This window comes from Prinia subflava, chromosome 14 (assembly GCF_021018805.1).
Source record: "Prinia subflava isolate CZ2003 ecotype Zambia chromosome 14, Cam_Psub_1.2, whole genome shotgun sequence".
In the NCBI taxonomy this organism is placed as follows: domain Eukaryota; kingdom Metazoa; phylum Chordata; class Aves; order Passeriformes; family Cisticolidae; genus Prinia; species Prinia subflava.
In genome coordinates, this window is record NC_086260.1 from 12,113,992 (window position 1) to 12,140,222 (window position 26,231).

At 41.7% G+C, this 26,231-nt stretch overlaps 1 protein-coding gene across 4 annotated transcripts in view; it reads left to right on the forward strand.

Annotated features, from left to right (window-relative positions):
• FGD3 (FYVE, RhoGEF and PH domain containing 3) overlaps window positions 1-26,231 on the forward strand; it is an 82,582-nt gene that overhangs the window by 40,736 nt on the left and 15,615 nt on the right. For 2 of the 4 annotated variants that reach the window (XM_063411239.1, XM_063411236.1), the window contains exons 2-15: window positions 2,640-2,807; window positions 4,465-4,633; window positions 5,703-6,300; window positions 12,662-12,751; window positions 13,946-14,082; window positions 15,375-15,531; window positions 18,637-18,775; window positions 19,562-19,620; window positions 21,188-21,334; window positions 22,006-22,098; window positions 23,985-24,064; window positions 24,459-24,489; window positions 24,969-25,070; window positions 25,965-26,093. In XM_063411239.1, coding sequence (XP_063267309.1) covers window positions 2,640-2,807; window positions 4,465-4,633; window positions 5,703-6,300; window positions 12,662-12,751; window positions 13,946-14,082; window positions 15,375-15,531; window positions 18,637-18,775; window positions 19,562-19,620; window positions 21,188-21,334; window positions 22,006-22,098; window positions 23,985-24,064; window positions 24,459-24,489; window positions 24,969-25,070; window positions 25,965-26,093 — 2,099 coding nt within the window. The remainder of the gene's footprint in view (window positions 1-2,639; window positions 2,808-4,464; window positions 4,634-5,702; window positions 6,301-12,661; window positions 12,752-13,945; window positions 14,083-15,374; window positions 15,532-18,636; window positions 18,776-19,561; window positions 19,621-21,187; window positions 21,335-22,005; window positions 22,099-23,984; window positions 24,065-24,458; window positions 24,490-24,968; window positions 25,071-25,964; window positions 26,094-26,231) is intronic. The other 2 variants (XM_063411237.1, XM_063411238.1) reach the window with 2 other exon arrangements.

A 26,231-nucleotide genomic window follows, 5' to 3' on the forward strand; every position in this document is an offset into this window, starting at 1 on the left:
AAGCTTATGGCGGTAACTTTGCTGTCACTCTTTGCTGAATTCGATGTTTTGGAATACCAGAAAAATGTAAGCTAATTGTTGTCAGTGTCACTGAGTTGGGTTCTATAGCAGGGCTGTACAGCCCCAGTACACACTGCCTTAAACCCTGCTGAAGTCTCAGCTGGGCCATGGACAGGAGGAAGAGGTGAGCTTTAAATGGTTTTGAGGAAAATGCTGGAGTTAATAAAACAGCATAAGAGGAAGAATTTATGTGTGAATTTATAAAATAAGGGTCAAAACACCCTACTTTGCAGTACTGTAAGTAGCCGATAAAGAGATTTTAGCCTAGACAAAAGGGGTATCTGGTGGTGCCACACATTTCAAACCAGTTAAGGTATGAAAAAAATAGCTTTTGTTTTCAGTAAAAAGAGTAAGGTGGCTCACAGCAATGAATCTCAGGAGGAAAGAAACAGGATTTGGGTTTTAATTCCTTTTGAAATTTCACAAAATGATACCAAGAAGTTACTTCTTTTTCTGTGGGAGCAGTTGAAGAATGGGTAATGCTTAGAGTAACTGGTACTTTATCCCAAGTCAGCATGGGGTGGGTGGGCTCAGCTTAGGATGTCCAGCTGGGGATCCCCTAGGGGTGTGGTGCCTGAGGGAAGGAGGCACTGTGGTTCTCCTCCTTCAGCTGCTGTGGGGGACTGTGGACATGTCTGGCATCTGCCAGGACTTTGGTGCTTTGCCAGAGCTGAAAACGATGCAGTGCTTGTGTCATCAGGCAACACGGCATGAGTTAGAGGGGTCTTCTCATATTTTCTAGAGCTGTGGTAGGTGCAGAGATTTGTCCACTGAGGAGTTGGATCACTGAAGCATTTTTTACGAAAATACAACATTGCTAGATTGCATTCCAGTCACATACTGGTGAATACCTACTGAAACATGACTCCGTTTTCTGCACCTGCCCTTTTAATTTTCTTGAATTTGGGCTTTTCCCTTGTGCACTGTTTTAATTTCTGGCTGTGTTGAGCTACTGTTCTTAAGGAAGAAGTCCTAGTCCTTTCCCTTAAAAGCTGGCCTGTGGCAGCACTGCTGCTGTCACAGGGAGCTTTTGGTACCCAGAGCCAAGCCATCAGCGTAAATTCTGTCAGTGATGATGTGTTTGCAGTGATCTGTTAATCCACTCTAATAATCTGCTCTGTTTTCACTGCATTTTTCTGTTAAATGAAATCATATTTGAATAGAACCCAGTACTTATAATTTCCTGGTTTTAGCTGGAAGGATGTTTTAATAGCTGGTCTCAAATCTGCTGAAAAGAAGATTTTTTGTGGTAGAAATGCTAATGAAGCTTCAACCAGCAACAACATACATGGAGAATTCAGGAATTGTATATTTGGGTGGCAGAGATCAGTAAGTAGATTTGTGCCATCTGAATCTATTTTTGACAACAAAATCTGCAGTATGCATGGCTCAGACTCCAGGGACTTTATTCAAAAGGTCACATCCTGATTTAATACCATTAATATAAATCCATGATAATTTAGTTAATGTGAATGGGAATGTTTTTCATTTCTGGTTTTTTGTTTTAATAAGCATCTGGCTGAAAGTAGGTTGCATTTTTGAAGCTAAAGCCATGTTGTTGAAGACATCACAGAAAGGCAGAGACTGATTTTTCACTTTTAGATGAATCCTTTCTATGTGATACAGGCCACCCTCCACTCTGGCAAGGCCCTGGTAAATTCAGCTAGTCCATTTCAAAATAGTAATAGGGAAGGAATGTTTGTCATGTTTTCTTTGCCCATTTTTAGTGCATTTCTGTTCAAATTTCTAAATTTGATGTGTTTTTCATTTCTGAATACTGCCAGAACCCTATATATTTATATGTCCATATGCAGCAACTTTAAACCACATTCCTTTTTAAACTTTTTTTCACCTTCTCATGACACACTAGAAGAGCTGACGTGAAGGTTTTATGTAGGCTTGCCACAAGTCCAAAAAACTCCAAGTACTTCAGGGTCTGTGATGGTTTGTTTTTCGAGTCTTCACAGAAGTGAATCAAGAATGTAAAACTAAAGAGCAACAATCATATTTATCACTTTTTTCTCTGTGTTGCCACTGGATTGTATCATAACGACATCTAAATTGGAGCCTTTTGCAGGCATGTTAGTATTTTATATAAAGAGGAGTAATAAATAGGGATAAAATGCATCTTGAGTGATTAAATCTGAAGAAATAGCACTTGTACCATTCCTGCCACATGGAATATATTTCTGAATCATCCTAATACAGTTGTATTTTATCAAGTAACGTAACATTGCATGCTGCAGCACTTGTATTTAAGTTTGGAGAAATTATTTTGAAATGTTTTTTAACTTTTATATTTGCTTTTTTATTTTGTGTGTCTGTGGTAAAGAAGTAAATAATTAATTAAAGACAGAACTGCTGAAATTCTGCCTGTCTTATCAGTCAGGCAGTTTAACAGGATTATTAAAGCTGGGTATACTGGTTGTAATAACTTGCGAGTGAATGGCTCACTCCTGTCCTTCCCCCCTTCCCTTCCTCAGGAACTTGGATGAGTGATATACTTCCAGAAGTAGCCAAATTTTCTTCAGGATCAATAGAACAAATTAAATACTGACTTCTTTCCTTCCTTCCCTCAGGTTGCCCTTGTTCTCCTTTTCAAATCAAGTGTCACATTGACTCTAATCCTGTGTTGGAAGCATGTGGGGAGCAGCACATCAGCTCAGCACAATGTCTCCATCAGGCTGGAAGGAAGCCCAAAACCAAAACTGCACTGGCCAAAATGCATCCTCTACAGAAACCCCAAGGCAAGTGGCTTTGTCCTTTGAGAGATTGTACAAGCTTCTATTGCACAGGAAGTATAATATTTTAAAATTATTGTTTCAATTTGAGTCACAGTAAAACAGTTGCTTTTACATTGTAATGTATAGCTGGTAAGGTTTTATTATCTTCTTTTTCCAGTGTTAGATAACCATTTAGAAAAGCCTTCAAGAAGAAATTGATTCAGCAATAACCTATTAGTTAACTTGTCACTTTGTATTTCTTGTCCTGTTGTTATACCTTATGCAGCTGTGAAATGTAAGTTGAATTTAACAATATTGTTTATATTTTTGATAAATTTTTAAAGAAATATTTTAGGTATAATAATATCTTATTGTTAAAACCTGGTCTGTTTTCCATTTATTGTAAGAACTATGTACGGCAACAGGAAATGCCTAAATGGAACAAATATATTTTGAAAATATGAAGTAGAAGCTAAACTAATCACCTGTGGACTGTGGTACTTCCACAGAACTGCCAGCTAATAGTCAAATGCCCCTGTTTATCCTTCTAAGCAAGTAACCCTGGAATTATATTCAGAACAGTGTTAACTCAAGCCCCAGTACGATGCTGGTCACATGTGCCAAATGGATGATCAGAGTCAGAAATAGTTGAAAGGAACTTTCTCGAAAATGTTTTTTAATACAACATGTAGTTAGAATTGCCTCATTTAACGTGTCAGCTCCGTGGATAGTCTAGATGGCAGGGCACACTTGGCAGGACGCAGCTCAGGATGCAGTGTGTGCTTTGGGAACAATCCCACAGCCAGTTTTCCTGCCTCCCAGTGTCAGTTCTCCCTATGGGAGTTGCTTTCCCTATATGGAACCATGACAGCATGGGAACCTGTTGCCATGAGTTACTACTTGTGTATGATAAACCATTTACTTTGCAATCAATGGAATGTCTGAATAATTTTTTAAAAATGACATTACGTTTTAATGCCATTTTTTTTAAAATACTGTGTTAAAACCTTGTAACTTGGCTCCTTGTGAGTCCTGAAGCGGAATGTGAGTGTTCTTACAACACTTGTTTTATTTATACCATATGCAACTCAACATAGAACCAAAAGAGGAAGGAAATTTGTGAAGACGACTACATCACAGAGGAGAGGGGGGAGGGAGACTGAGAGGAAGAAAAGCCATTATGGTCAGCCTGTGGCATTTTAGACCAAGCAAACACAAGGCACTGAAATCCATGCTAGGGTTGGGTTTTGATGGTTTATTTTGGGATGTGGTTCATCCCACTGCCTTTTTTTCCCTCCAATATGAGTGATTCTATGGGGTGCCAGAATTCCCCTTCTGGAAGGGGAAGCTCATTAGTGTGATTGAGATGGCAAGCAAGCTTGCAGACTGAAGCGTAAGCTGTGCATCCTGTTTGGTAATGAGGAAGCAGTGCAGTGCCGCAAGCCGCTCGGTTTGTCAGCACAGCTAAGCCAGCTGTAGAAACACAAACTAGAAGCCCGTCATTTTTCTTTAGCAGCTTGCTTTGGTGGAAGCAATGCTTCAGGACTGCACCTGTGCTGCTTATATAGAATGAGGAAAGAATGCATACTTCTCGGTCTGGATTTTGTTCCCAGTTTAGGATAAAGAAATTTGTCCTAAAGAAGAGATTTATCCTCCTGTTTTTTCCCTTCTCTTTCATTAGTACCTCCTAAGCCTGTCCATCTCAAACCTGGGCAGGAAAGAATTCCTCCTGCACCATCTCGGCCTTTGCCAGCTGATCCCAAGTCATCAAGGAGCTTAGCACCTGAAGAGGAAGAAATACCGATATCAGCAGGAGTCAACACTCTCATTGAGAAATTTGAAAGTATTAGGTAAATATGGCTTTGTGAGATCTGGTTACCTCTCCCTTTTCTGCATTTTTAACTTAGAATATAATAGTAGAAAATGTTAACTGTAATGATCACATGGAAAGTCCTCTTGCGATGTTTTCTGCTGGAAGTGCAAAGCTTCACTGAGGACAAAGTATCTTTTTAATAAAAGCTGCGATTTTTAGTTTGTAACATACAGTTATGCTTAAGCAGTTTAAGACCTGCTGAATTTGGTAAGATTCTAACAGATGCAGGTAGCCCACAGTCTGCTTTCAGTAAGTTGGCTCGATGTGGGAATTGCATCAGAGGAACTTGATAGCTATGATATGAAATAATTGAGTTTTCTGTCTATGATACAATAACCATCTTGCTTCTTGGAGGCGGGAAAGGGTGGAGAGTACTGTGAAACAATGTAATATAGAACAGCAGCTGTTCTGAAACTTTGTATATGAAAGACACCAAACTGGATAAAATATATGTATTTTGCTGTAAACCCAGCTCATTTTACAAACATGTGAAATCTTTCCCTGAAGAACACATCTGCATGAGGGAGGTAAGTGATGGGTTTTTTTCATAAAGAGGGAGATGGAGACAGGCACTGTACTGTGCCTTGGAGTGTTGTCACCTGGGTGAACCTGATGTCTTTCAAAAAGGAAAAGTAGTGCCTTCTCATGTTTCAGTACATCCTCTCTGGCAGAAAATACCTTGCCACAAAGGCACGGTTCTGTTGAAGAATGAGAGTTTCTGTTTAAACGAGCCCAGAACCAATTGATTAAAGGCAATTCCTTCTTCTCCAAACCCCCAAACCAGACTGTTCTTTGAGGTGACATGGAAAGCACTAAAGGCCCAGGCTTCTGGTGGTGCCGTTTCAGTAGAATGTAGGGGTGATGTTTTTTTGTTGGATGTTGTTGGGTGGTCGTTATTATTGCAATGTGCACACTCTTGCATTCTGGGATTGTCAGTGGGGTGCAAAAAAACCAACTTGAATCAAATGACAATCAGACCCTCTCTTTCAGGACACTTGTAAAACCTGAGAGTTAATATGACTGTGGTGCTTTCTCTTCACCCACAGGCAACCTGTACATATTCTTCAAAGAAACCAGCTAAATTTAGCTCTTAAGATGGAACCTGGCCTGGACTCATCCAAGCAGACAAGCTTATATGACTGTGACACAGTGGCTTCCAGTGGCTCTTCCCCAAATGACAAAACTGAATTGGATGAAGCTGAGCCCAATGTACTGTGCAGCACAGATCTAACTAACACAGACATAATGAAAATTAAAGAGCTGAGCATAGGTGATAACAAAAGCCATGAAGACTGTACTGCTCTGACTGTGAGCAAAGAGCCACAAGAAGAGCTTGGCAATAAAGACTCAACTGCAGAACTGAATGGGAGTGGTAAAATTCCCAACAGAGACAGTGGCATTGACAGTCCTTCTTGTAGTGTGGCTGGGGAAACATTCCCCAGTGAAGAAGGGGCAGAGCAGAAGAAGCCCAGCATACCTGGGAACCCAGGAGAGATGGAACCTGACAGAAAGGGCAGCAAATCTTCCTCTATGGAGCAGAAGAGAGACTCCACACAGGATGAGGACAGTGACATTGATGAAGGAAGCAGTGAGGAGCAAGAGATGGCAGAAGTGCCAAAGTTAGAGTATTTGGATGTAAACAAGGTACAGGAGTTTGTTCTTTGCTATTGAGTGCTCAGAAACCAGTTCCTGACACTGGCAAGAGGTCTCTTGCATCACTTTCATACACTGTTTGTACTATTTGTTTGTTTGGTTTTTCATCAAAGTATTATGATAATCAGTATTATTTCCTGCTTTATGCAAGTCCTAACTTGTTCCTGACCTAGGTAGTTTTTTAGAAAGGTTCCCAGCTTGCTTTAAAAGGTTTTATATAAAAGAATCTATCACAGCCAGAGGTAAGCTGTTTAAAATTCAAATACTTCTGTAGGTCAATACTCTCACCTTGTGTTTGTTGCTTGGGTTTGTCTAGGTTCAGCTTGTTAGACATGTTGTTTTCCATGGAGCTTTGTGTTATTCAGAGTTAATTGGGTAGTGCATCTTGCAGGGTCAGGACATTGCATCCGAGTAGAATGGACAGGATCAGAATCTTGTCTCACACAAAATTTAGAGTGTTTTTTTACAGAAATCTGTGCTTCTGTTGATGTGACCACTTCTTGAGTGCAAAGAAGTTGTTTTAATGGTAGTTATGTCAAATTACTCCTCAGGAAACTGTGGCTGGAAAAGAGATTTTTCTTCGATTCCAGACTAATGTAGTCCAGGCTGTTGTGTATTTGCAGCAGCTATGTAAGATTAATGACAGATTCCTTTGGTTATCAGCTTATCAAGACAGTTATTTTTAGAAATAGTGCTGTTAAATAGGATTAGATTTTTCCAGAAAAACAATACAATATTCCAAAATATCTGCAGAATGTTCCACTTTTTGTACTTTTTGTTTGGCGGCTCTTTTTGTTTGTATTTAGGGGTGTTTGAGTTTGTTAGTTTTTTTCCCTGCAAGCCATGATGACAGTAAAGGTAATATATGGGATTTTTGTGTTTTAAAGAATACAGTGAGCAGCTGCAGCTAGTAAAGTGTCGTGTCCACACCTCAGTTTGTACAAATCGGGTGGTTCTGTTGAAATCACCAAATATATCATGATTTGTCTGTCAAGGGCTTGTCCCTTAGGAAATGTAGACATTAGAATGCATTTCTAATTTTCTAAGTCAATCTTCTGGTGACTATAAAAGAATGGTGAAAATAGCATGCAAGTTCTATACGTCAGAGCTTGACAAGTGTGTTTATACATACACAGACACAGTGACATACTTCAGTTATTTTATATTCATAATGTGTATGTATGTGCATGTGTGCCACTGAAATATTATTTAAAAGACACATTATTAGTTGCAACAAGCCAGCAAGAAACCATAGAATCATAGAATTTCCTGAGTTGGAAGGAACCCATAACAATCATCAAAGTCCAACTCCTGGAAAATAATACATTACATTAAAAAAATCTTTAATCTGGTAATTAAATTTGCAGGTTGGACTAGGAATGCTGTATCAAACCAACTGTGACAACCCCCAGCTGAACACTTTATCATATGATTTAGAAGTGCTTTGTTGAGTAATACCAATGTTTTGTAAGACATCAATGATTTGATGGCTGTTTCTAAGTATTAATCCTTAGGTTAAGTGTCGATATAGTAGGAAATAAGGATGACAAAACATAGTTATGAGGTTGTAATTCTCTGGAGCTCACCTGGTGAATTTATGAGAAAGGCATCTCCAGAAGAAAACTCGTTTTTTTGGTTTTTTTGTATTACACTTCTTCCTGAGGTGCATTTATGTGATGTAATACATGTTTTCCCTTGCAGTTTAGTTGATTTCTCCTTCCAAAAGGCAGTTTTGAGGGTCACCAAGCTACACTAAGTCACCTTGTTTTTGCAGTCACATAGAGAGGAGGAAGGCTGAAAGAGCAGCTGCCTCTTCTTCAGTATAAAGATTGTGCCCTCTTCTGGGAACACATTGGGTGAAGCCAATTTCTGTGTCAAGAGTTCACAAAAATCACAGAATCGTTACAGTTGGAAAGGACCTCCAAGGTCATTGAGTCCAACCACTGCTCTAACACTGACAGGTCCACCACTACACTGTGTCCCTACGCACCACATTTACCTGTTTTTTGAGCACTTACAGGGGTGATGACTCCACCACTTTTCTGGGCAGCCTCTTCCTTATCCAATCTAAACCTCCCCTGGCAAAACTTGAGGTCATTTGCTGCTCCCTCCTTTGATTCTGTTGCAGATTAGGGGCACTACAGACTCAGGGTTAGAGTGAAGGGCCATAGCTTCCAGCAAGGAGAGCTAATGTGATTTGAAGCTGACTTGTTCCATGGTTATTCTTGGGCTGGAATTTCACATCACCCTTGACAAAACTGATAGTTTTCCTGCTTGAAGGAAGAGAGGAGAATTCAGTTGACATCAACTGCTGGCTCGGGAGCTGGGGAGATCTCATCTCCTTCAGGAAGCCTTAAGTTGGGAGAGAGTGTCTTTTTCCTGCATTCCCCCTCCTACCCCTAGTACCAGGCTTTGCAGCTGCACCATGAAGGTAACCAGTGGTCTCATTAAATATGAAAGTTGTTATAGTTGGAGAAGGATGCATAAGTACAGCTGCAGAGTGATTTAATGATGGCTCAGTAACTCCTAGGATATCAGGATAAATGAAGCTCATGAATAACCATTCTTTTCTACTTCAGTTATCTCTCCCATCTTCCACCTAAGCTTGCACACAGCTCATGGCTGGGGAAGGAAACCTTGCCTGGTATGTGACTGGTATTATTTTATTTAGTCTAGGTTTAGCTATGCAGTGATGTGGCCTTCTTTAGGAGTCTGCAGCAGTTCAACAGGGCTCACTACAAGCACAAATTGTTTTAAAACATCTCAGGAGTGACTTACTGAGATTCCAATTATCTTTTCTCAAAATAAAAATGAACCAAGGGGAGCTTATTAGTTTCAGCAAAATCTCAGAAAATGTCAGGAGCTCCAGGAAGTAATGCACATTAACCTCGGTGGTTACAAAGATGGTTACAAAGAAAAGAAGTGACATGAAAGTGAGACTGAGGGACTGTCATGCTGCAAAGTCCCAAGACTTCTGCTGACTGCCTGAGAAATGCTTCTGGGAGGGGTAGCAGTGCTTCATAGCTTTCTGTTTAGGTTTTTTTTCACTTACAGTAATATATGCTCGTTTGTAATCACCAAAAAATGCTTTTGTCCCTCTGTCCTGCTTCCTGCTGTGCGAATAGTAACAATGGAGTCCCCCACGGGTCCCGTGCATTCATGGGCACATGCTTCCATTCTCCCTGTACGTGGCTGGAGCTTCACATCTGATTTCATTGCCCAGTGCGTGTTATAAAATTTGGTCTGCTACTCAGACCTTTGGGTGAGATTATCCCCACATATATTCTGAAAATAAATGTTCATATGTAAATATTTCAGTCATAATGTTGGTTGAGAAAAATCAGATATGCCATCATCGTCATATTTGGTTTAAATATCTTAAGGAAAATGTGATTTCAGTCCAGCAAAGACAACCAAGCATAGGATAACTTTTTCTTATTGTTTTCAGCATTGTTGAGTAGGAAGTGGTCTGTAATCTTTCTGGGACATTTTGTCTTTTTGAAGCATAACTATGTATGGTTTTAACCTAAGCTCTATCCCAGCAGCTCTCTTAAAGATTTGCTGAAAGCCCTGTGTGAGACAGATGCTGACTGAATAGAGTTGTGCACAGCTGTTGTATGAAAAATTGTTGCTGCAAGATTTGAGTGCAAATGCATTCCAAGTGTGAATCTGACCTTCATGAGGAGCTGGTTCTGTTTGATTTCAGGCAGTTGTTTCCTTTTATTTAGAATGTTTTATGGACAGTTGCAGCTGAAATGAATTTTTGACTCTTCCACAAAGAAGTGAAAGTGCATCATGCTGCTTTGAGCACTGGAGTGAACTTTCTCTGTTGTGAAGTCAACATCTCCCTCTTCAGTTTTCTCATCTTTCTTGTCACCTCACCAGTCACACTGTTCCATCCAGCCTCTGCAGTAGGTTTAAGGTTCTAGTGAACGACTGCACAGCAGATGCTGTGGCAGTGGCAAGCAGTCACTCAGCAAGAGCATTGCGCAAAGCACAGCATAGTCTCAGTTTGCAGATTTATTTTACACCTCCTTTAGAAACATGGACCATGAAATATCTCATTTCTAGTGAACCGAAGGATGGTTCAGGCTTTGTTAAAGCTATCTTGCCATGGCACAAAATGAAGTTAGAAGAATGGGACTGTTTCACATTTAATTAATATACAATTTAATTTAAAATGTTGTGCCCATTGAAAGGCAAATATGTTGCAAATTTGTCTGAAAAATGTGCCTGTGTCTCTCCCTAGCAGAGAGAGCAACTGAAGATAGAGTCACTCTGTAAAAGTGAGCTCAAGCTGAGTCTATTCAGCCCTTGTTTGGTATTTAAGCAGATGTCAGCAAGTTTTCTTGAAATATAAACTGAATTACAGATGGTGAAGGTCAGGAGGTTAAAAAGTGCCTGTGCTATGTAAAAATTGACTTCTGACTACAAATGTATTTGGTTGGAAATAAGTATTTTACCGATTCTGAATTCAAACAACTCAAAGGACGTTCTTGGTGGCTGGCATGCCAGCTGGTTACATCAGTGCGTTTCATTTGAGTGCTCCTTTGTGCCCAGCAAAACCAGCAGATAAATTCTTTCTCAGTGAGAGATCCTTGTACTTACTGGGTTTGACTGGCCAGCAGTGCACTTCAGTGTAAAATGAAATAAGATGTATTTGCTTAGAATAATTTCAAAACTTACTGTGCTGTGATTTTTTCTTGTCTTCCCCTAAGTATTAATACCTATTGAATAGAGCAGGATGTTGTGTAGCATGTTGAAAGAGCTTAAAAGAATATTTGAATTGACTTGAAATAATTTGAGAGGCAGGGCAGAGAGAATCCATGTCGAAACTTCACTCATGGCATGTTTGCCTATCTTCAAATTTGTGCCTGGAAAAAGAGGGATTGCTTCAAAGGAAGCCTGATGTTGCTTCAGATAAACTATTCATTTTCCTTCAATAAAACTTACATCATGGAGCTGTGGCACCTCATTCCATGTAGGATAACTGTGGATCTGATTTGTTGGAGGTCATGGCTTGCTTTGAAAAGCCTTTGAGGTTTTCAGTTGTACTGTAGTTTGTCTGAATGTGTGTGGAGGGCAGTTGATAAAATATTTCTTATCAACTTTATTTGGAAACAAAATAAGATGATGTTGAAGAAGCTTAAAGAGAGCCTTTATTTGATGTTTTCCAACAATCTGGTGTGGCCCACAGGGTTATATCTAGAAGCCCTTGCCCCAAATGCAAGCACCAGAGACAGGCATTTGGGATGGAACATTGCTACTGGTGACAGGCCCAGGTACTTCCTGACTGGAAATTGCCCCATGTCTTTAATAGACTTTAGCTGAGTTTTTCCTCTATGGACATTTCTGGTTCTTTTGTGAACCTGTGTGAAGGTTACTGCTGACAGTGTGGTGTTGCTTGAGGAAGCAGCCCCTGAAGCAGCACCTTGGTGATTTTATTTGATGCCCTTCAGTTTTCCTGTAGAAATTGTGATTAATTGCACCCAGTCAGTGTTCTCCATTCCAGGAATCATTAATGCACCTCTTACCTTCATTGCATTTGTCTTTTTATCTGGATCCAGCCCAGTATAGTTTCCCTACATTTGATCATCTTTGCTGCCCATTTTCCATGGTTATATTCCTGAACACAAGCCAGCCAATGCTCTGTTCTGGACTGGTTTCATTATATGTGGGCACGGTAAAGTCTAGCACTTTAAAAGATTGTTGGAAAGCTCAAGCCTGTATTCTACTAATTCAGGTATTTTTGCGTACTTAGGGAATGAAGGGTCTGTGTAGCTTTTAGCTGTACTGTGGCTAAAGTCAGTGCTTTATAACTGTATTTAGAGTTTTAAGTAGTCCTTTCTCATTTTATTTTTTTAATGAACTCAATGAAAGGTTTCAATGAGTGATTTGGGTTACTTTGCTGAAAATTCTTTCCAGGGAATTGGCCTCCATTCAAAGCTGCCCAAAAATTTTAGAAATATGCCATAGAGAGTAATGCTGTGCTGGCAAGGGTAGAAATCTGGCCAACGAGCCTGGTTTTTGCCTTGTTTTTCAAATAGACTAGACTTATTTCCAAGTTTAGAGGATGTTTCTGGTTCTTTTTATAAAGCCATGATGAACTCAAGTGATGTCCTGACCAGCCACTGATTGCATTACTAATTGCTCTTTCAGAAAGCAGCGTTAAAAATGTCTCTGGGACAAGGTGATCTTTTGAGAGACATGGAGCAGATTCTGAAATGTATTAACTCCAGGCTCCTCTGGTGGTAGGGATTTTGGCCACTGACAAAATGAAAAACAGAACAGTTAGTGGAACTCTGGGTGTGGAGGTGCAGATGGGTTGTGTCATTTGTAACTTCTTTTTCAGTGTACAGAGCCCCAAAAGCTATTCAACATCGCCAATGAGCTGCTCCACACAGAGGAAGCGTATGTTAAAAGACTCCATCTCTTGGATCAGGTAATTCTGTTTTAAATTAACTCTTGCTTTTCAGTGAGCAGCAACGATGTCTCCTGTCCATTGCCTAAGCTAAAGCTAATACGAACGTTCTGGGCAGGTGGAATATGGAGTTTGCTTGCCAGTCTGTGTGCTGTGGGTCCCAGAGGCCAGCTTTGGGCAAGAGGGTTCTCCAAGAAGGAACCAGAAGGTTGGTGGCAGAAAGGGAAATGGGGAAGCAGCAGCCCGAGACACAGATACTGCCAGCATTTGGTTCCTCCCTGGGTGTATGGGGAGAGGAAATCACAGGGACAGTGAAGGCACTAAAAAATGATGAAATCTGTGATTGCTCTTTGATGTGCAAGATGTTGAAGCTTTACTAAAATCAGGCCACATGTATCAGCCCCATGCCTACAGCAAACTATTTTTTTACCACTCTGTTTTGTAACTGTTGCCCATCATGCTTACACGTGAGGATGAAGTGAAACTGGTGTGATTAGTCTCAACTGTCTTCCCCATAGACTTTAAGTTGATGCTACACAATTCAGACATTTCTATAATTATCTCAAAGAACAAATCCATGAATGTGCAGGAAAGAAATAAAAATAAGGATGAGACACATTGCTAGCCAAGTGCTTTTTAAAAAATGAGTAGAAGAAAAAAAACCAAAAAGCTGCCACCTGGCTAGAAATGTTGTTAGAAGCTGTAACTTGGAGAACCTTTTACCCTATGACTCTTGGAGCTCTATGAAAGACTTCCAGTGTTTGTTTTAGATGAACAGAGACTGTTTCTAGACCATAGAAATCTAGAGAATGTCTTTTCCTTTTGTTCAGGATAGTGTAATTTTTCCTATTGAGAAAAGCCCATTCACATGGTTTATTTTGCTTTGTGTAAATCGCAGTAAATGCTTTTCAGGGACTGGATGTTCTTTGCAGCTTGCACTCCCAAATATGAGATGTCTGATCTTCTCAGTCATTTCAATCTTTTTTGAATTACAACTCAGATTTTCCTAGTTTTTTCTGTAGCCTATAGTGGTATCTCTAACCCGGGGTGACAGTGGGCTTGAGTTTTGTGAGCCTTCTGAAGACTCCGAGGACTGGCTACCAGGGATCAAAATCTGCAGCTCTGTTCTAAGCAGTCAGCTTTGCAAAATTGCAATCTAAAATCAGCATGTTTTTTGGAAAAAAAATGTTGGTACTGTTTTGTTGCCTTCTGCAGGTTTTTTGCACTAAATTGTCTGAAGCAGGGATTTCATCTGAAGTGATAACAGGCATCTTCTCAAATATTTCTTCCATCTATTGTTTCCATGGACAATTTCTTCTTCCTGAGCTCAAAACAAGAATTACACAAGAATGGTAGGTCGCTGTCATTACAATTATATAAAAAATACATTTTCAAGAAACTGTAGCAACTGTAAGGCCTAGTCTAATTGCAGATTTTTATTGTTTAATGCAGTAGTTATGTTAGTTATTTAATATGTTAATATGAAGTCTTTGAAACATTTCTGACTTAAGGAGTAGACCTGAGCACTTAAAATTTCTAGAATACATTGTGAGCATTTTTTCAGTTCAAAGTATTGCCAGAGCTGTTTTCCTTACTGCATTCCCACTTTCCTATTATTGCAGTACTATGAAATTACAGTACTAGGAAGGAATGAAATTGCTTATTTTGGCCCCATAGCTGAAATAAGTATTTTCAAATACCAATTAAAATTTGGCTACTATAATAAGTTGAAGGTGGGACTTGTTGATTTTAGAGGTCTTTACCAACCTTAATGATTCTGTAATTCTGTAAGTTGTAGACAAGGCAGAAATGCAGTGATAGATAGAAAGGTTAATTGTAAGTCAGATCTAGGAAACCCAATTTGAAGGGACACATTGGCTCCAAGGTGTCCTGCGGTGGCAGGTGCAAATAGTGCTGACCTTTCCAGGTACCCTGACAGACCAAGACAAGACCAGGGCTTGCCTCTCTCTTAGCAGAGTCCAGTCTTCACTCATTTATCAGTGACCAGTAGGAATAAATGAGTCTCAGCACCTCTGCCTGACTTGCACTGGCAGGGACAACTGTAACAAAGCGGGGGAAAACTGCAGAGTCTGGGAGTCAGGACAGTATAGGAGCTTGTCAGCTGGCCAAAGAGGGCATTGCACAGGCAGCCTGGGGAAGAATGGCTGTCTCTGCCTGGCCATGTCTCTGGAGAGAGATGTGTGGCTACTGCTGCTCCAGCCTGGAGTTACTGCCCCCTAGGGATTACCCATCTGAACTGAACCATCTCTTTGCATTAAAACTAATTCAGATGTTTGGCTGTGGTGGAAAAGATTATTTTTGATAAGTAAAATTTCCCACAAGATTTTGTGCTGGGCAGAAGAGATATATAGATGTTCCTGTAATGATGTGTAGTCAGTCTGCTCTTCACTTAAGACAGTGAGGGCAGAAATGTCATCCCTTGTACATCAGGATTCATGTTTGAAATTTCATCTAGGATATTGTATAGATTACATGAAACTAAACTTAGCCTGTCTTGATTGCACATATGTGTAAGTGCTTGTGCATGTGGGAGACAACTGTCGAAATCTTACAGCTGTGTTTTCTCTCTGAAGGTACCATTCATTTCCAGAGATTTCAGTACTTACCTTTCTCTTTACCATAGGAGTGTCAACCCACGGCTAGGAGATATCCTACAGAAACTTGCTCCTTTTCTGAAAATGTATGGAGAATATGTAAAGAACTTTGACAGGGCAATGGACATAGTGAACACATGTATGCAGCGGTCCTCTCCCTTCAAAGACGTTGTTCAGAACATACAGGTATGTTGATAATTGGCATAATAGGACTTGGAGATTGTAATGCTTGGAGCAGCCTGGGACAGTGGATGAGGGTTGGACTGGATGGTCTTCAAGGTCCCAAACCATTCCATGATTCTGTGGTTTAGGAGGAGTATCAGAAGTCACAGAATGAAACTTCACCCTTGGCCCACTAATTATGACTCTTTTGGATTTGTCTTCCTCATTTCTAACTTTAATTTTTAAGTGGGTGTGCTTAAGTTTGACTATATCACAGACAGCATCTGCTGTTTGTCTGGTTGTCCTGAGGCTTCCAAAGTGGCACACAGCCCTTGGGATCACAGCTCCACAGGAGGATGCTTAACACGGATTTTCGTGTGTTTTCTCATAACTGCACAAAAAGCTGTGCAGGGAGAGGGGAAGAGCTCCAGTTATGCTGATGTATCAAACTGTTCTGTCCCGCTCGTCCCCTCGGCCATCTGGAGGGATGCAGGCTGCAGCACACTCAGGAGCATCCCTGCACCAGTCCTGGGAAAGCAGATACCGCCCTTTGGGAGGGGAGGGCTGGCAAGGAGTGGGTTAAGCTGAGCAGGGCCCACAGCTGCCTGCCCTAAATGGGAGTCTGGGCCATCTGTCCGGAATCAAGTAATCCCTTAGCAAGCTGGGAGAGGAGAGGCCCTTTGTGGAGGTTTAGGGCTGTGTCAGAGACTCAAAAGTTTCGAGAAGCAAGGACTGGGGGAGGTCCTTTCCTGCTGTGCTCCTGCTCCACATGGCCTTTTCTTACCCTTTTTCTGCCTGCACCCATCCTGCTGCCACTAAGGGCATGCACACCAGCACTAAGTTTTGCTGTCCTCAGCCTGTGGCAAGCCATTACTTCCTGCAGGATAATTCCATTTGGGACTGTTTTCCCTACAGCACAGGCAACTCCCTTCCCTAAAATTCACCTCTCTCTTCCCACCAACGAGGTTCCAACACAAATGATGTGTGTCACCTGTCAGTCTGCACTGCTTCCAGACTGTGGGCAGCTCTGCTGTTGCCTGAGCAGAGCTCTTGCCACTGGCAATGCAGTGGGCACTGGCAATGCAGGCAGGAGATGCACCTCGGAAGCCTGCTGATGACAGAATAGGTTATTTAGTCACACCTAAACAGTGCCTTTTGCTCTGTTGCTCAGTGATCATAGCTGTTGGAGGCAGAGACTGGACCCAAAATGCTTAGTCCACTCATCTGACATATCTCTGCACTATCAAAAACAACTGATAGTTTTCAACATACCAGTTGAAGTGTGTTGTGATCCTTCAGGGATGCACTGTCTACCTAAGCTGCTAATGGAATAGTGTATATATAATATATAGCTTAAGGCATTCACTGTTACTAATTATGTTAAATTAGGGAAAGCAGAAAACAAAAATCAAATGCTACTAATAAGCTGATGACTCTGACTTATCAAGTTGAGTCCTTTGAATTTCTGGAAGGATAGCTATTATTTTTCTCTCAGACATTCATTCCATTATCTCCAGCCTAGCTGTGAGAATGGAGCAAGTCGGCAGTGTGGTGTGGGCTGGAATATTTATGAGGAAACTGCAGATACATGGAAGAAGTTCGTCTCTCTGAGAAACGCACAGTGAAATTAACGTGGTTGTAGAGAGGGTGTTTACAGTAGAACAGACTACATTAGTGAGCTGATGTAAAAATAATGCTGTGTAGAAGAGCCTGTGTATGTCTGTGGTTAACATGCTGCTGTGGAGTCAGATTACATCGCTAGCAGAAACTTCCTGTGTGCTTTAAAGCAAGTTACTGGTTCTTACTGAGATTCTCATTTCTCCTCTTTCAAATAGAAATATTCTTTTGCTTCACAGAATCCTACGAAAACAGGAACACTGCAATACTCAGTGCCATTGTACAAAGAGCACATTGGTGTCTTATCAGATGATGTTTAGTGTAATCAGATTCAAGCCTCCTCCCCTTCTTGGCCAACTCAAAAAGAACTAGAATTTGAGAGAGCACTGCCTTTCAAAGCAGTGTGTCTGCTGCTCATACAGTGAGCTCTGGCAAGCAATACATCCCTGGGGGCATTCTAATTTCGTGTAGTTGGGAGAACAGAGCTGCACAGGGCCATGGATGGAAAAAGCTTTTCTGAGCCTTCTGAAAGAAGATAGTTGCATATTGGCAGAAAATGCCGGACATGGGATGAAGAGTCAACACCTGCCAGCTCTGATATCTGCTCTCGGGCAGGAAGGCTCCTTAGGTTTATCTGGAGAGGCTGGATCCGAGGCCAGTGGTCTGAGGTTGAACAAGGCCAAGCTCCAGGTCCTGTCCTTGGATCACAACAGCCCCTGCAGCTCCAGGCTGAGCCAGAGGGGCTGCAAAGGGCCCAGCAGGAAAGGTCCTGGGGGTGCTGGTGGCAGCAGCTGAACAGGAGCCCAGGTGGGCAAGAAGGGCCAGGGCACCTTGGCCTGTTCCAGCCCTGGGGTGGCAGCAGGACCAGGGCAGTGCCCATGCCCTGTGCTGGCACTGCTGAGGCCCCACCTCCAATCCTGGGGTCACTTTTGAGCCCCTCACAACAAGAAAGAGCTTGAGGGTCTGAGTGTGTCCAGAGAAGGCAATGGAGCTGGGGACGGGGCTGAGAGAGCTGGAAAGGGGCTCAGGCCGGAGAAAAGGAGGCTCAGAGGGGAGCTTCTGGCTCTGCACAGCTCCTGACAGGAGGGGACAGCCGGGGGAGTCAGGCTCTGGGAACAGGGAACAGGGACAGGGGGAGAGGGAACGGCTCAGGCTGGGCCGGGGAAGGTTTAGGTGGATGTCAAGGAAAATTTCTTGATGGAAAGGGTTGTCCAGCCCTGGCACAGGCTGCCCAGGGCAGTGATGGAATCACCATCCCTGGAAGGATTTAAAAGATATGCAGATGTGGTGCTTGTGGACTTGATTTATTGGTGGTCTTGGCAGTATTATATTTGTGTTTGGACTTGATAATCTCAAGAGTATTTCCAACCTAATGAGTCTGTCGGTCCATGATGGCTTGAGAAGCTCCTGTACACTCTCTAGCTGTATGTGAATGGTCATTTTTCATTGCTGTTAAACACCAAAGGCAGGAAAAAACCAAACCCTCCTCTTCTTCTTTTCTCTCCATTACAGAAACAGGAGGTGTGTGGAAACCTGACTTTGCAGCATCACATGCTTGAACCAGTGCAAAGGATTCCTCGTTATGAGCTTCTCCTGAAGGACTACTTAAAGAAACTTCCAGAAGACTCTCCAGACAGGAAAGATGCTGAAAGTACATGTAAACTCCTCTCTGTCTAAAAGCGCAATGAAATCTTGGGCAGTTTTTTCTTCACATGTTCCGATACTTACAACCAGGCCTATGGTAGAAATGGAGATTTGAATTAATCAAATTATTGCCAAACAAAGAGATTTTGATTGTTTTTGGAGTTGAGAAGAAAAGAGTTGGAATGCCTGCTCTAGGAATGAAAACAGCTTTGGCAAATAAACAGTGACAATATGAAGTTTGCTGTAGTAGAACATCTAGCATTTTTGTTTCATCCGTTGGGTGGCTAAGGACAAAGACAGGAGGACATCCTTGCAGTAGCCAGAGGAAGAAAGGTTTTAAATTTGTATTATATTTAAATGCGTATTTCTTGCCAAGAAAGCCAGATAGCCTCTGTTTATGTGGTGAAACAGGAGAAATGGACATCTCTTGATTATGAGGAGTTTTTGATCTCAACCAGAACAGGGTCCACATCACCATAAACAGACAAGCCTTGTTTTAGGAAAACAATCTTAAAAATATGCTTGGGAAGACTTACGTGAGACTTAACTTTTAATAGGTGATTCCCAGAAGGTGAGGGTTCTTTGTGACTGTATGCTTTGGCTCATCTAGATTTTTAGGCGGGAAAGATGAAACCTAGATCAGCTGAACAGGCAGCAGTGATTGTGTCTATAATTGCTTCTGTATCATCAGCTTTGAAGGAAAAACTATACTCCGAGAAATGACCCCATCCCCCAAGGTGCTATTAAAATATATAATCTAGAGAATGTATAACTGTTGGTACCCTTATTGCAGAGTCACTGGAGCTGATATCGACAGCAGCAAACCATTCCAATGCAGCCATCCGGAAGATGGTGAGTAGCAATTCCAGAATGGAATTATGATCTGACTGAAACACTTGGCTAAGCTGAGGGCCTCCCATTGCAACAGGCTCAGTATGATAACTGGAGAGGAATATCTGACAGTCAGGCTTTAAACATGTGTTGGATGTCTGAGTTCTTTTTATTGTAAATGCAGTTTTCTGTGGCTTGTTGGGCTTAAATTCTACTTCCCTCATTCTTAAGGACCCAATGAATTGAAAATCTTCCTAAAACTCATTATTTGCTTCTCCTTGAAAAGTGTTGGAAATATTCCAATTAGGCCCATTCACAAGGTGTCCTTGCAGATTTTCACACTTGTTTTTTAGTCCTACAGTTCTTCAACAGAATGCAGGTTGCTTTGATTTGATTTTGGCTCATCTTAAGTGCACAGAATGTGCATTCTGCATGCATCAGTAGCTTCTGAAAGCTGTGCTTCAAAAACTGGGCAGTCAAACTGTGGAGATTTTGGACAGTAGCACCTATTTTACATATAGAAGAGCTAGTGTATTACCATTGAAGTAAAAGGGCTTTACAGCTGCAGATGTTATCCCTTTGGTGTACCCGGGTGTCTCAGGACATTTTGTATCAAACAGACCTGAAATACTGTGTATCTGGCTTAACACCCATTGAGCATTTAGGGGTCCAGGGTTTATACCTGCTTCCTTATCAGACCATTACTTCCTCCCCTAGCTGGTGGGGACACCATGAGACCACGTTTCCTGTGGCTGCTGGGGAAGTAACCAGCTGATGTCTGTGTATTGTCAGTATGTCTGAAAATACAGTTAGGAAACCATCTGTTTCTATTTGAGTCTGGCATGTTCTCTTGATAAGGATATATTTTGGTGCAAATTTTTCCTAATTTTGGGGCTCTAACAACTCTTTTCCTGGGGGCTGCGTACAGTGTCTCTGCAGATACCAGGAATATGAAGCAACTCATTGGCCCACTGGTTCCTGTGTCAGTTGCTTTTTCTGTTAGTTCACAAGAACCCATTGGAAAAGGCTGCTATAATAATTTTGCTGCGTGAGGTCCAAGCCAGACTGAAAGGAAAGAGAGTGCTGTAGCAAAATCTCCAAGTTAGTGGACGGTTGAATTAATTGTTGGCTGCTTACTCCTGTTGTGGTGCAGTAGAAGAAATAAATCATGCTTCCATTATTTGGTAATAGGTCTCCAACTTGGCCACTGATTATATTGGACATCGCTTCTGAAGTTCCGAAGATTAATATTTGGACTTAATGATCTTAGCGATCTATTTCAACCTTTATGATTCTATGATATGTATTTATTGTTGAATAGTAATGATCTAGAAGTGTCAAATAAATTTATTTCAAAATGTCATTAAATGGTACAATCCAAGTATAACTAATCCAGTATGACTAATCCAGAGTGGGGAATAGCACTGAAGAGTGTACAACTGGTTTTAATATAAATGCAAAGCTATAGTGGAAGTGAAAGACTGTTTTCTTTCAACTTACATACATTTACCACAGAAATTAAACAGTGGGAGATAGGCCACATGGAACAAATTTTTTAATTTAAATTGCTGGGGGTTTGTACCTGCAGGAAAAGATGCACAAGCTTTTGGAAGTCTATGAGCGCCTGGGTGGTGAAGAGGATATTGTTAACCCAGCCAATGAGCTCATTAAAGAAGGACACATTCAGAAACTTTCAGCAAAGAATGGCACAGCACAGGATAGGTATTTATTCCTGGTGAGTGTTTTAGTTGCTCTTTAATTATCAGGGTTGTGCTCAGGTTGGATGGGCCTTAAAGCATACTGGTCTAGTGGAAGGGGTCTCTTCTCATGGCAGGGGGAGGATGAGATAGGCTTTAAGGTCCCTTCCAACCCAAACAGTCCTTCGAATCTATGATTCTGTGGTATGTTTCCCTCTTCCTAAGCTTAACGACAAAAAGCATTCACCAGCTGAGCCCAGCTACTCCTTCTAAGCAGCAGTTTTCTCTTGTAGCTTTTTCCTCAACCATTTCTTTCCATGCTGTGCCTTTTCTGATGCCTCGTCAGGTCCCACGTGGTCTTTTCCATCTCCCTCCTCAGAGGCTGATTTTTTGCAGAGTGCCACAGGAGGTGTTTTCTAGCCAAACCACCTTGCTGCAGGAGATGGCCAGCTCTCGCTGGCACAGGGAGAAGAGCTCTTGTGCTTTTAAGACAAGCAAACTCAGAGTGAGGGGCCGAAGGGAGAAGTGACTGGCTGACGTGTTTCTGTCTGCCCACTTCTTTCAGTAATGATCCATCAGCCTCAATTTCACCTTAAATCTCTTCTTGAGACTTATGTCTTAGAATAAAACATACCAGAGCCCTAAACTTTCACAGTACAGGCTGTGTCCAGCACGTAACTGCCTAAGTTAAGCTCTTGCCTCGTTGCAGTTTAACAGCATGGTGCTGTACTGTGTGCCAAAACTGAGGCTGATCGGCCAGAAGTTCAGTGTCCGAGAGAAGATGGACATTGCAGGACTACAGGTTTGCATCTCTTCTTTTCACTTTTTTTAACGCGTCTTGATTGCTTTAGATCCCTGCTAAATCCAAACACATAACATATGAATGTAAAAATATAATAAAATTCTAAAACCTGGCTTTGGATCAGTTTGGATCAGTGCAGCTTTTCCACTACAAGAAAGACCTTAAGGTGCTTGAGTGTGTCCAGAGAAGCACAACAGAGCTGGGAAAGGGTCTGGAGCACAAATCTGATGAGGGAGCTTGGGGGGTTTCTGTCTGGAGATAAAGGAGCAAGACCCTCTAGCTTTCTACAACTGCCTGAAAGGTGGGTGTAGCCAGGTGAGGGTTGGCATCTTCTCGTGGGTGACAGGATGAGAGGAAGCAGCCTCACTTGTACCAAGGGAGGTTTAGGTTGCATATTAGGGAATATTTCTTCACTGAAATGGTTGTCCAAACCTCACACAGGCTGCCCAGGGAAGTGGTGAAGTCACTGTCCCTGGAAGTGTTCAAAAAATGTGTGGATGTGGCACTTGAGAGCATGATTTTGTGGTGAATGTGATGGTGCTGTTTTGATGATTGGACTTGAGGATCCTAAAGGTCTTTTCCAACTTTAAATATTCTATGATTCTGTCTCTTTTTGGTTTTGTTTTTTGGTTGGTTGGTGTTACGAACCGTTTTAACACTGAAGACCAAAGGAAACTAAGCTTCTGTGAATAAAATGGATCAAACTCAGAAAGGTTCAAAATATACACCAAAACTTGATTAAAGCCAAGTGAAGTTAGACACTGGTGCCAAAAAAGTGATATATTTTATTTAATAGTAAAAGAGGTAAAGAGAAAGAAAAAGAAGGAAAGAAATAGAAAAAGAGTTGTGCATGAGTGGGGTGACAGGGGTTAGGTGGAAGCATATCACCCTTGCCAGGGTCCCAACAACATCTTGTTGCTCCCCTCCATCTGCTCTTCTTGTTGGTGAGGGTCCCCCTGCCACCCATTGCCAAAAAGTATGAAATCCAGTGGATTAATAAAGTGGTTTGGGCCAGGTGGCAATGCCCACGTGCCTCCTCTGGGTAGGGCACGTTTGACGCTTGCAACTCTACGGATCTGCTGCATCATCTCTGGTGCAGGGTCTGGGAACCCCTCTGGGGAGTCTTTGGTGGGCCATGACTCTGCTGTCTTTCATATGGATGCAGCTTTTCCCAGGGTGAAGGGGCCCCCAGCTGAGCTCCTCTGCACAGCAGAGGATGGGCATTCACTGCCTCTCACCAGAGGCTTTTCCGTCACACACCTAAAACCTCTCTTCACTGCACCCTTCGGTGTGAGGGTATGTTGGAGCCTGGCGGCTGAGGGCCCCGGGGCTGTGGCCTGCACCCCCAAGGTGCTAAGCTGGATCCCTCTGTGAATGTATTCTTCTCCCCCGAGTCACTTGATCTTATTTTCATCAATGAGCAGTGTAGGGCTCTATTCAGGGTTTTGGTGGTTTTCTCTGCAGCTTTTATACTGTTTTGCTATAACAGGCAAAAGTCTTTCTTGAAGATGTCTAAGACATAAATTATAGCACTTCAGTCTCTAACAGTTGGATTTTTATAATTTTTGTAAGAATCTTTCAAAGGGTAGCAGAGTAATGTTGACTGTGTGACATGTTTGGACTGAGAGCCTTACCGTGTCCCCTGGCTGGCACAGGAGCCATCTTCTCCCCCTAATGCTGTAGGAGTCTGGTTGGTGATACAGACCCACAAGTTTTGTAAAGCAAGACAGGTAGTTATGGCAACAGTCCCTTGTTTTTACTGCTTCTATACTTTATTCCAAATAATCCTTTCGACTAAGCGTGTCAAAAAATGACTGTATTTGTAAGTCATTAAAAATGTTGGAAAGACAAGGTCAATTAGTAAAAAGCTGATGTGCTTTTTACAGGTCCAAGAAATTGCCAAGCAAAATGTGGCTCATACCTTTTCCATAACAGGAAAAAAGAGATCATTGGAACTACAAGCCAGGTATGGTACTTGTTCTGTCTTTTAAGGTTTGTGAATATGTGTGGAGAAATTGATCTGCTGTGCTAGATGACAGAGCTTTAAATGATGAGGTGAGCAGCAGAGGCAGGTAGCTTAGATATGTAAGAGAATGCTAGTCCTCAGTCAAAGTCTGTTGGTTGCCTTTATTGAATGCTTATAGTGTTTACAGTAGTGCTTGTAGGGTCCACTGTGTCAAAAGTTCAAGTATTTTTGGCATTCGGTAATAATTAATGTCAATAATTATCAATAATATTTATAAAATAGTGGATATTAAAGCTAAAAATCTTACGGCTATAAAGCTGCGAAGCTGTGAATTGAATTTACTGAAACTACTGTAAGCAGAATGATGATGTTTTCTCTGTTTTTTGTTTAACAGGACAGAAGAGGAGAAGAGGGAATGGATTCATGTTAGTACAAAGCACCAGTGATAAGGAGGGCAATCACCATGCAGGCAGCATTTGAAATAGTTTTGGGGTTCTGAATTAATGTGGCTGTGCAGGGAAGCTGGGTGGGCCAGTCTGGTGGAGCTGTTCATAGAGAAGGATGGAGCTCAATCAGGGTCCCGGTGCTGACCAGCTGGCCCCAGAAAGTACCTGGGGGCTCCAGCTGGGCTCCCCTTTCCTGCGTTCCTCAAGCCCAGTATGAGAAGAGACTGAGGCAACAGACCTTGTATATTCTTCCAGTTTGACTTGTAGAGACACTGTCTGATGGCAGTCTTAGTTTTTAACTGACACAATAGTGGGTTTAACACCACCGCTTAAGGTTTTTAAGTTTCCCTTTCATTTATACAATTGTAAGGGGTTTTCACCAAATGATAATTCTACCCATCTTCCTATGAGAGAATTTTTTTTGATGCTTCTCACCTTTGCTGACATCTTTGTCTCAGGTCATTCAAGCCACAATAGAAAAGCACAAACAGAACAGTGAGACCTTCAGAGCTTTCAATAGCTCCTTTTCACAAGAGGAGGAGCATCTTCCTGATTCCTCAGTAAGTACCAGTGCTTCGTTCTCCTTTGCCAGAACAGTTTTACCAAGAGTTCAGACCTGCACAGCTAACTTTAAAATAGTGAAGTCTTGTTCTGGATTTTTATATGACATTACAGGGCAGTTATCTCCATTTCTCTGGCTCTCATATGTGTATCAGTCACAGTTACTCAGCCATGTAGATACAGAATAAATTACCGAGGACAATTCAATGCCAGAGACCCATTAGGCATGTTTTCCAGGCTGATGGCTTTTTTTAGCAGAACAGGTATAATTCCTCAATGTTATAAGTACTTAGCTGTCTGGAATGTTATTTGTGTCTGTGGGAGATTTTATTCATTACTTTTCCCTAGGTCGTCAGAGATGCATTTTGGGATTATTTCTTTGATGTTATTTTATTATTGTTTAAAACATTTTAAAGACTCAGGAGGAAAATTATGCATTTAAATAGGATCTTAAAATATTGTCTAATGCACAGTAAAATATGTGGCTGGCAGGCTCCAGTAGGGAAGTGTCCTTCAAACCATGGCACTGGCTTTCTGCAGCATGTGGGGGACAGGCACAGGTTGCACCCAAAGGCAGGTTGGCAATTCAGTGCCATCTGAAAATCATCCACATCAGAGCCCACACCATATTTGAGGGTGGCCGAGCACATGTGTGACATGTGCACCTGGGGTGTGGGAAGTTGTCCCTGCTCATGGCAGGGGGCTGGAACAAGATGAGCTTTAAAGGTCCCTTTCAACTCAGACCATTCTATGATTCTCTGGTCTGATTTTATGAAATAAAATGTGCTCACAAGCAAAGAGTTCAGGAGCTGAAAGCAGACTCTTTCTTTTCTCTTCCCCCACCCCCTTGTTTTTCCTTTTTTTTTTTTTTTTTTTTCTTTGTTTCTTTTCAGTGTTTAATATATTTGAGGAAGAATGTCCATGTTGGGACTGTTCTGTGTCATTCTGTTTCTCCTCAGATAGCCAGCACCAGCTCAGTGGAATCAATGCCAGGAGCAGATGGTGGTGGTGCATCAGGAGGGGTGAGTAATTTGAAGCTAATACTTCAGTCAGAGCAGTGTTGGGAGGTGGGTTACATTTGTTTTGTAGCAGGAAAAAATAATCATACTTCAATATCGGTTTTGTAGGGTTTATATCCTCCTGTCTGTGGCCTCAGCTGT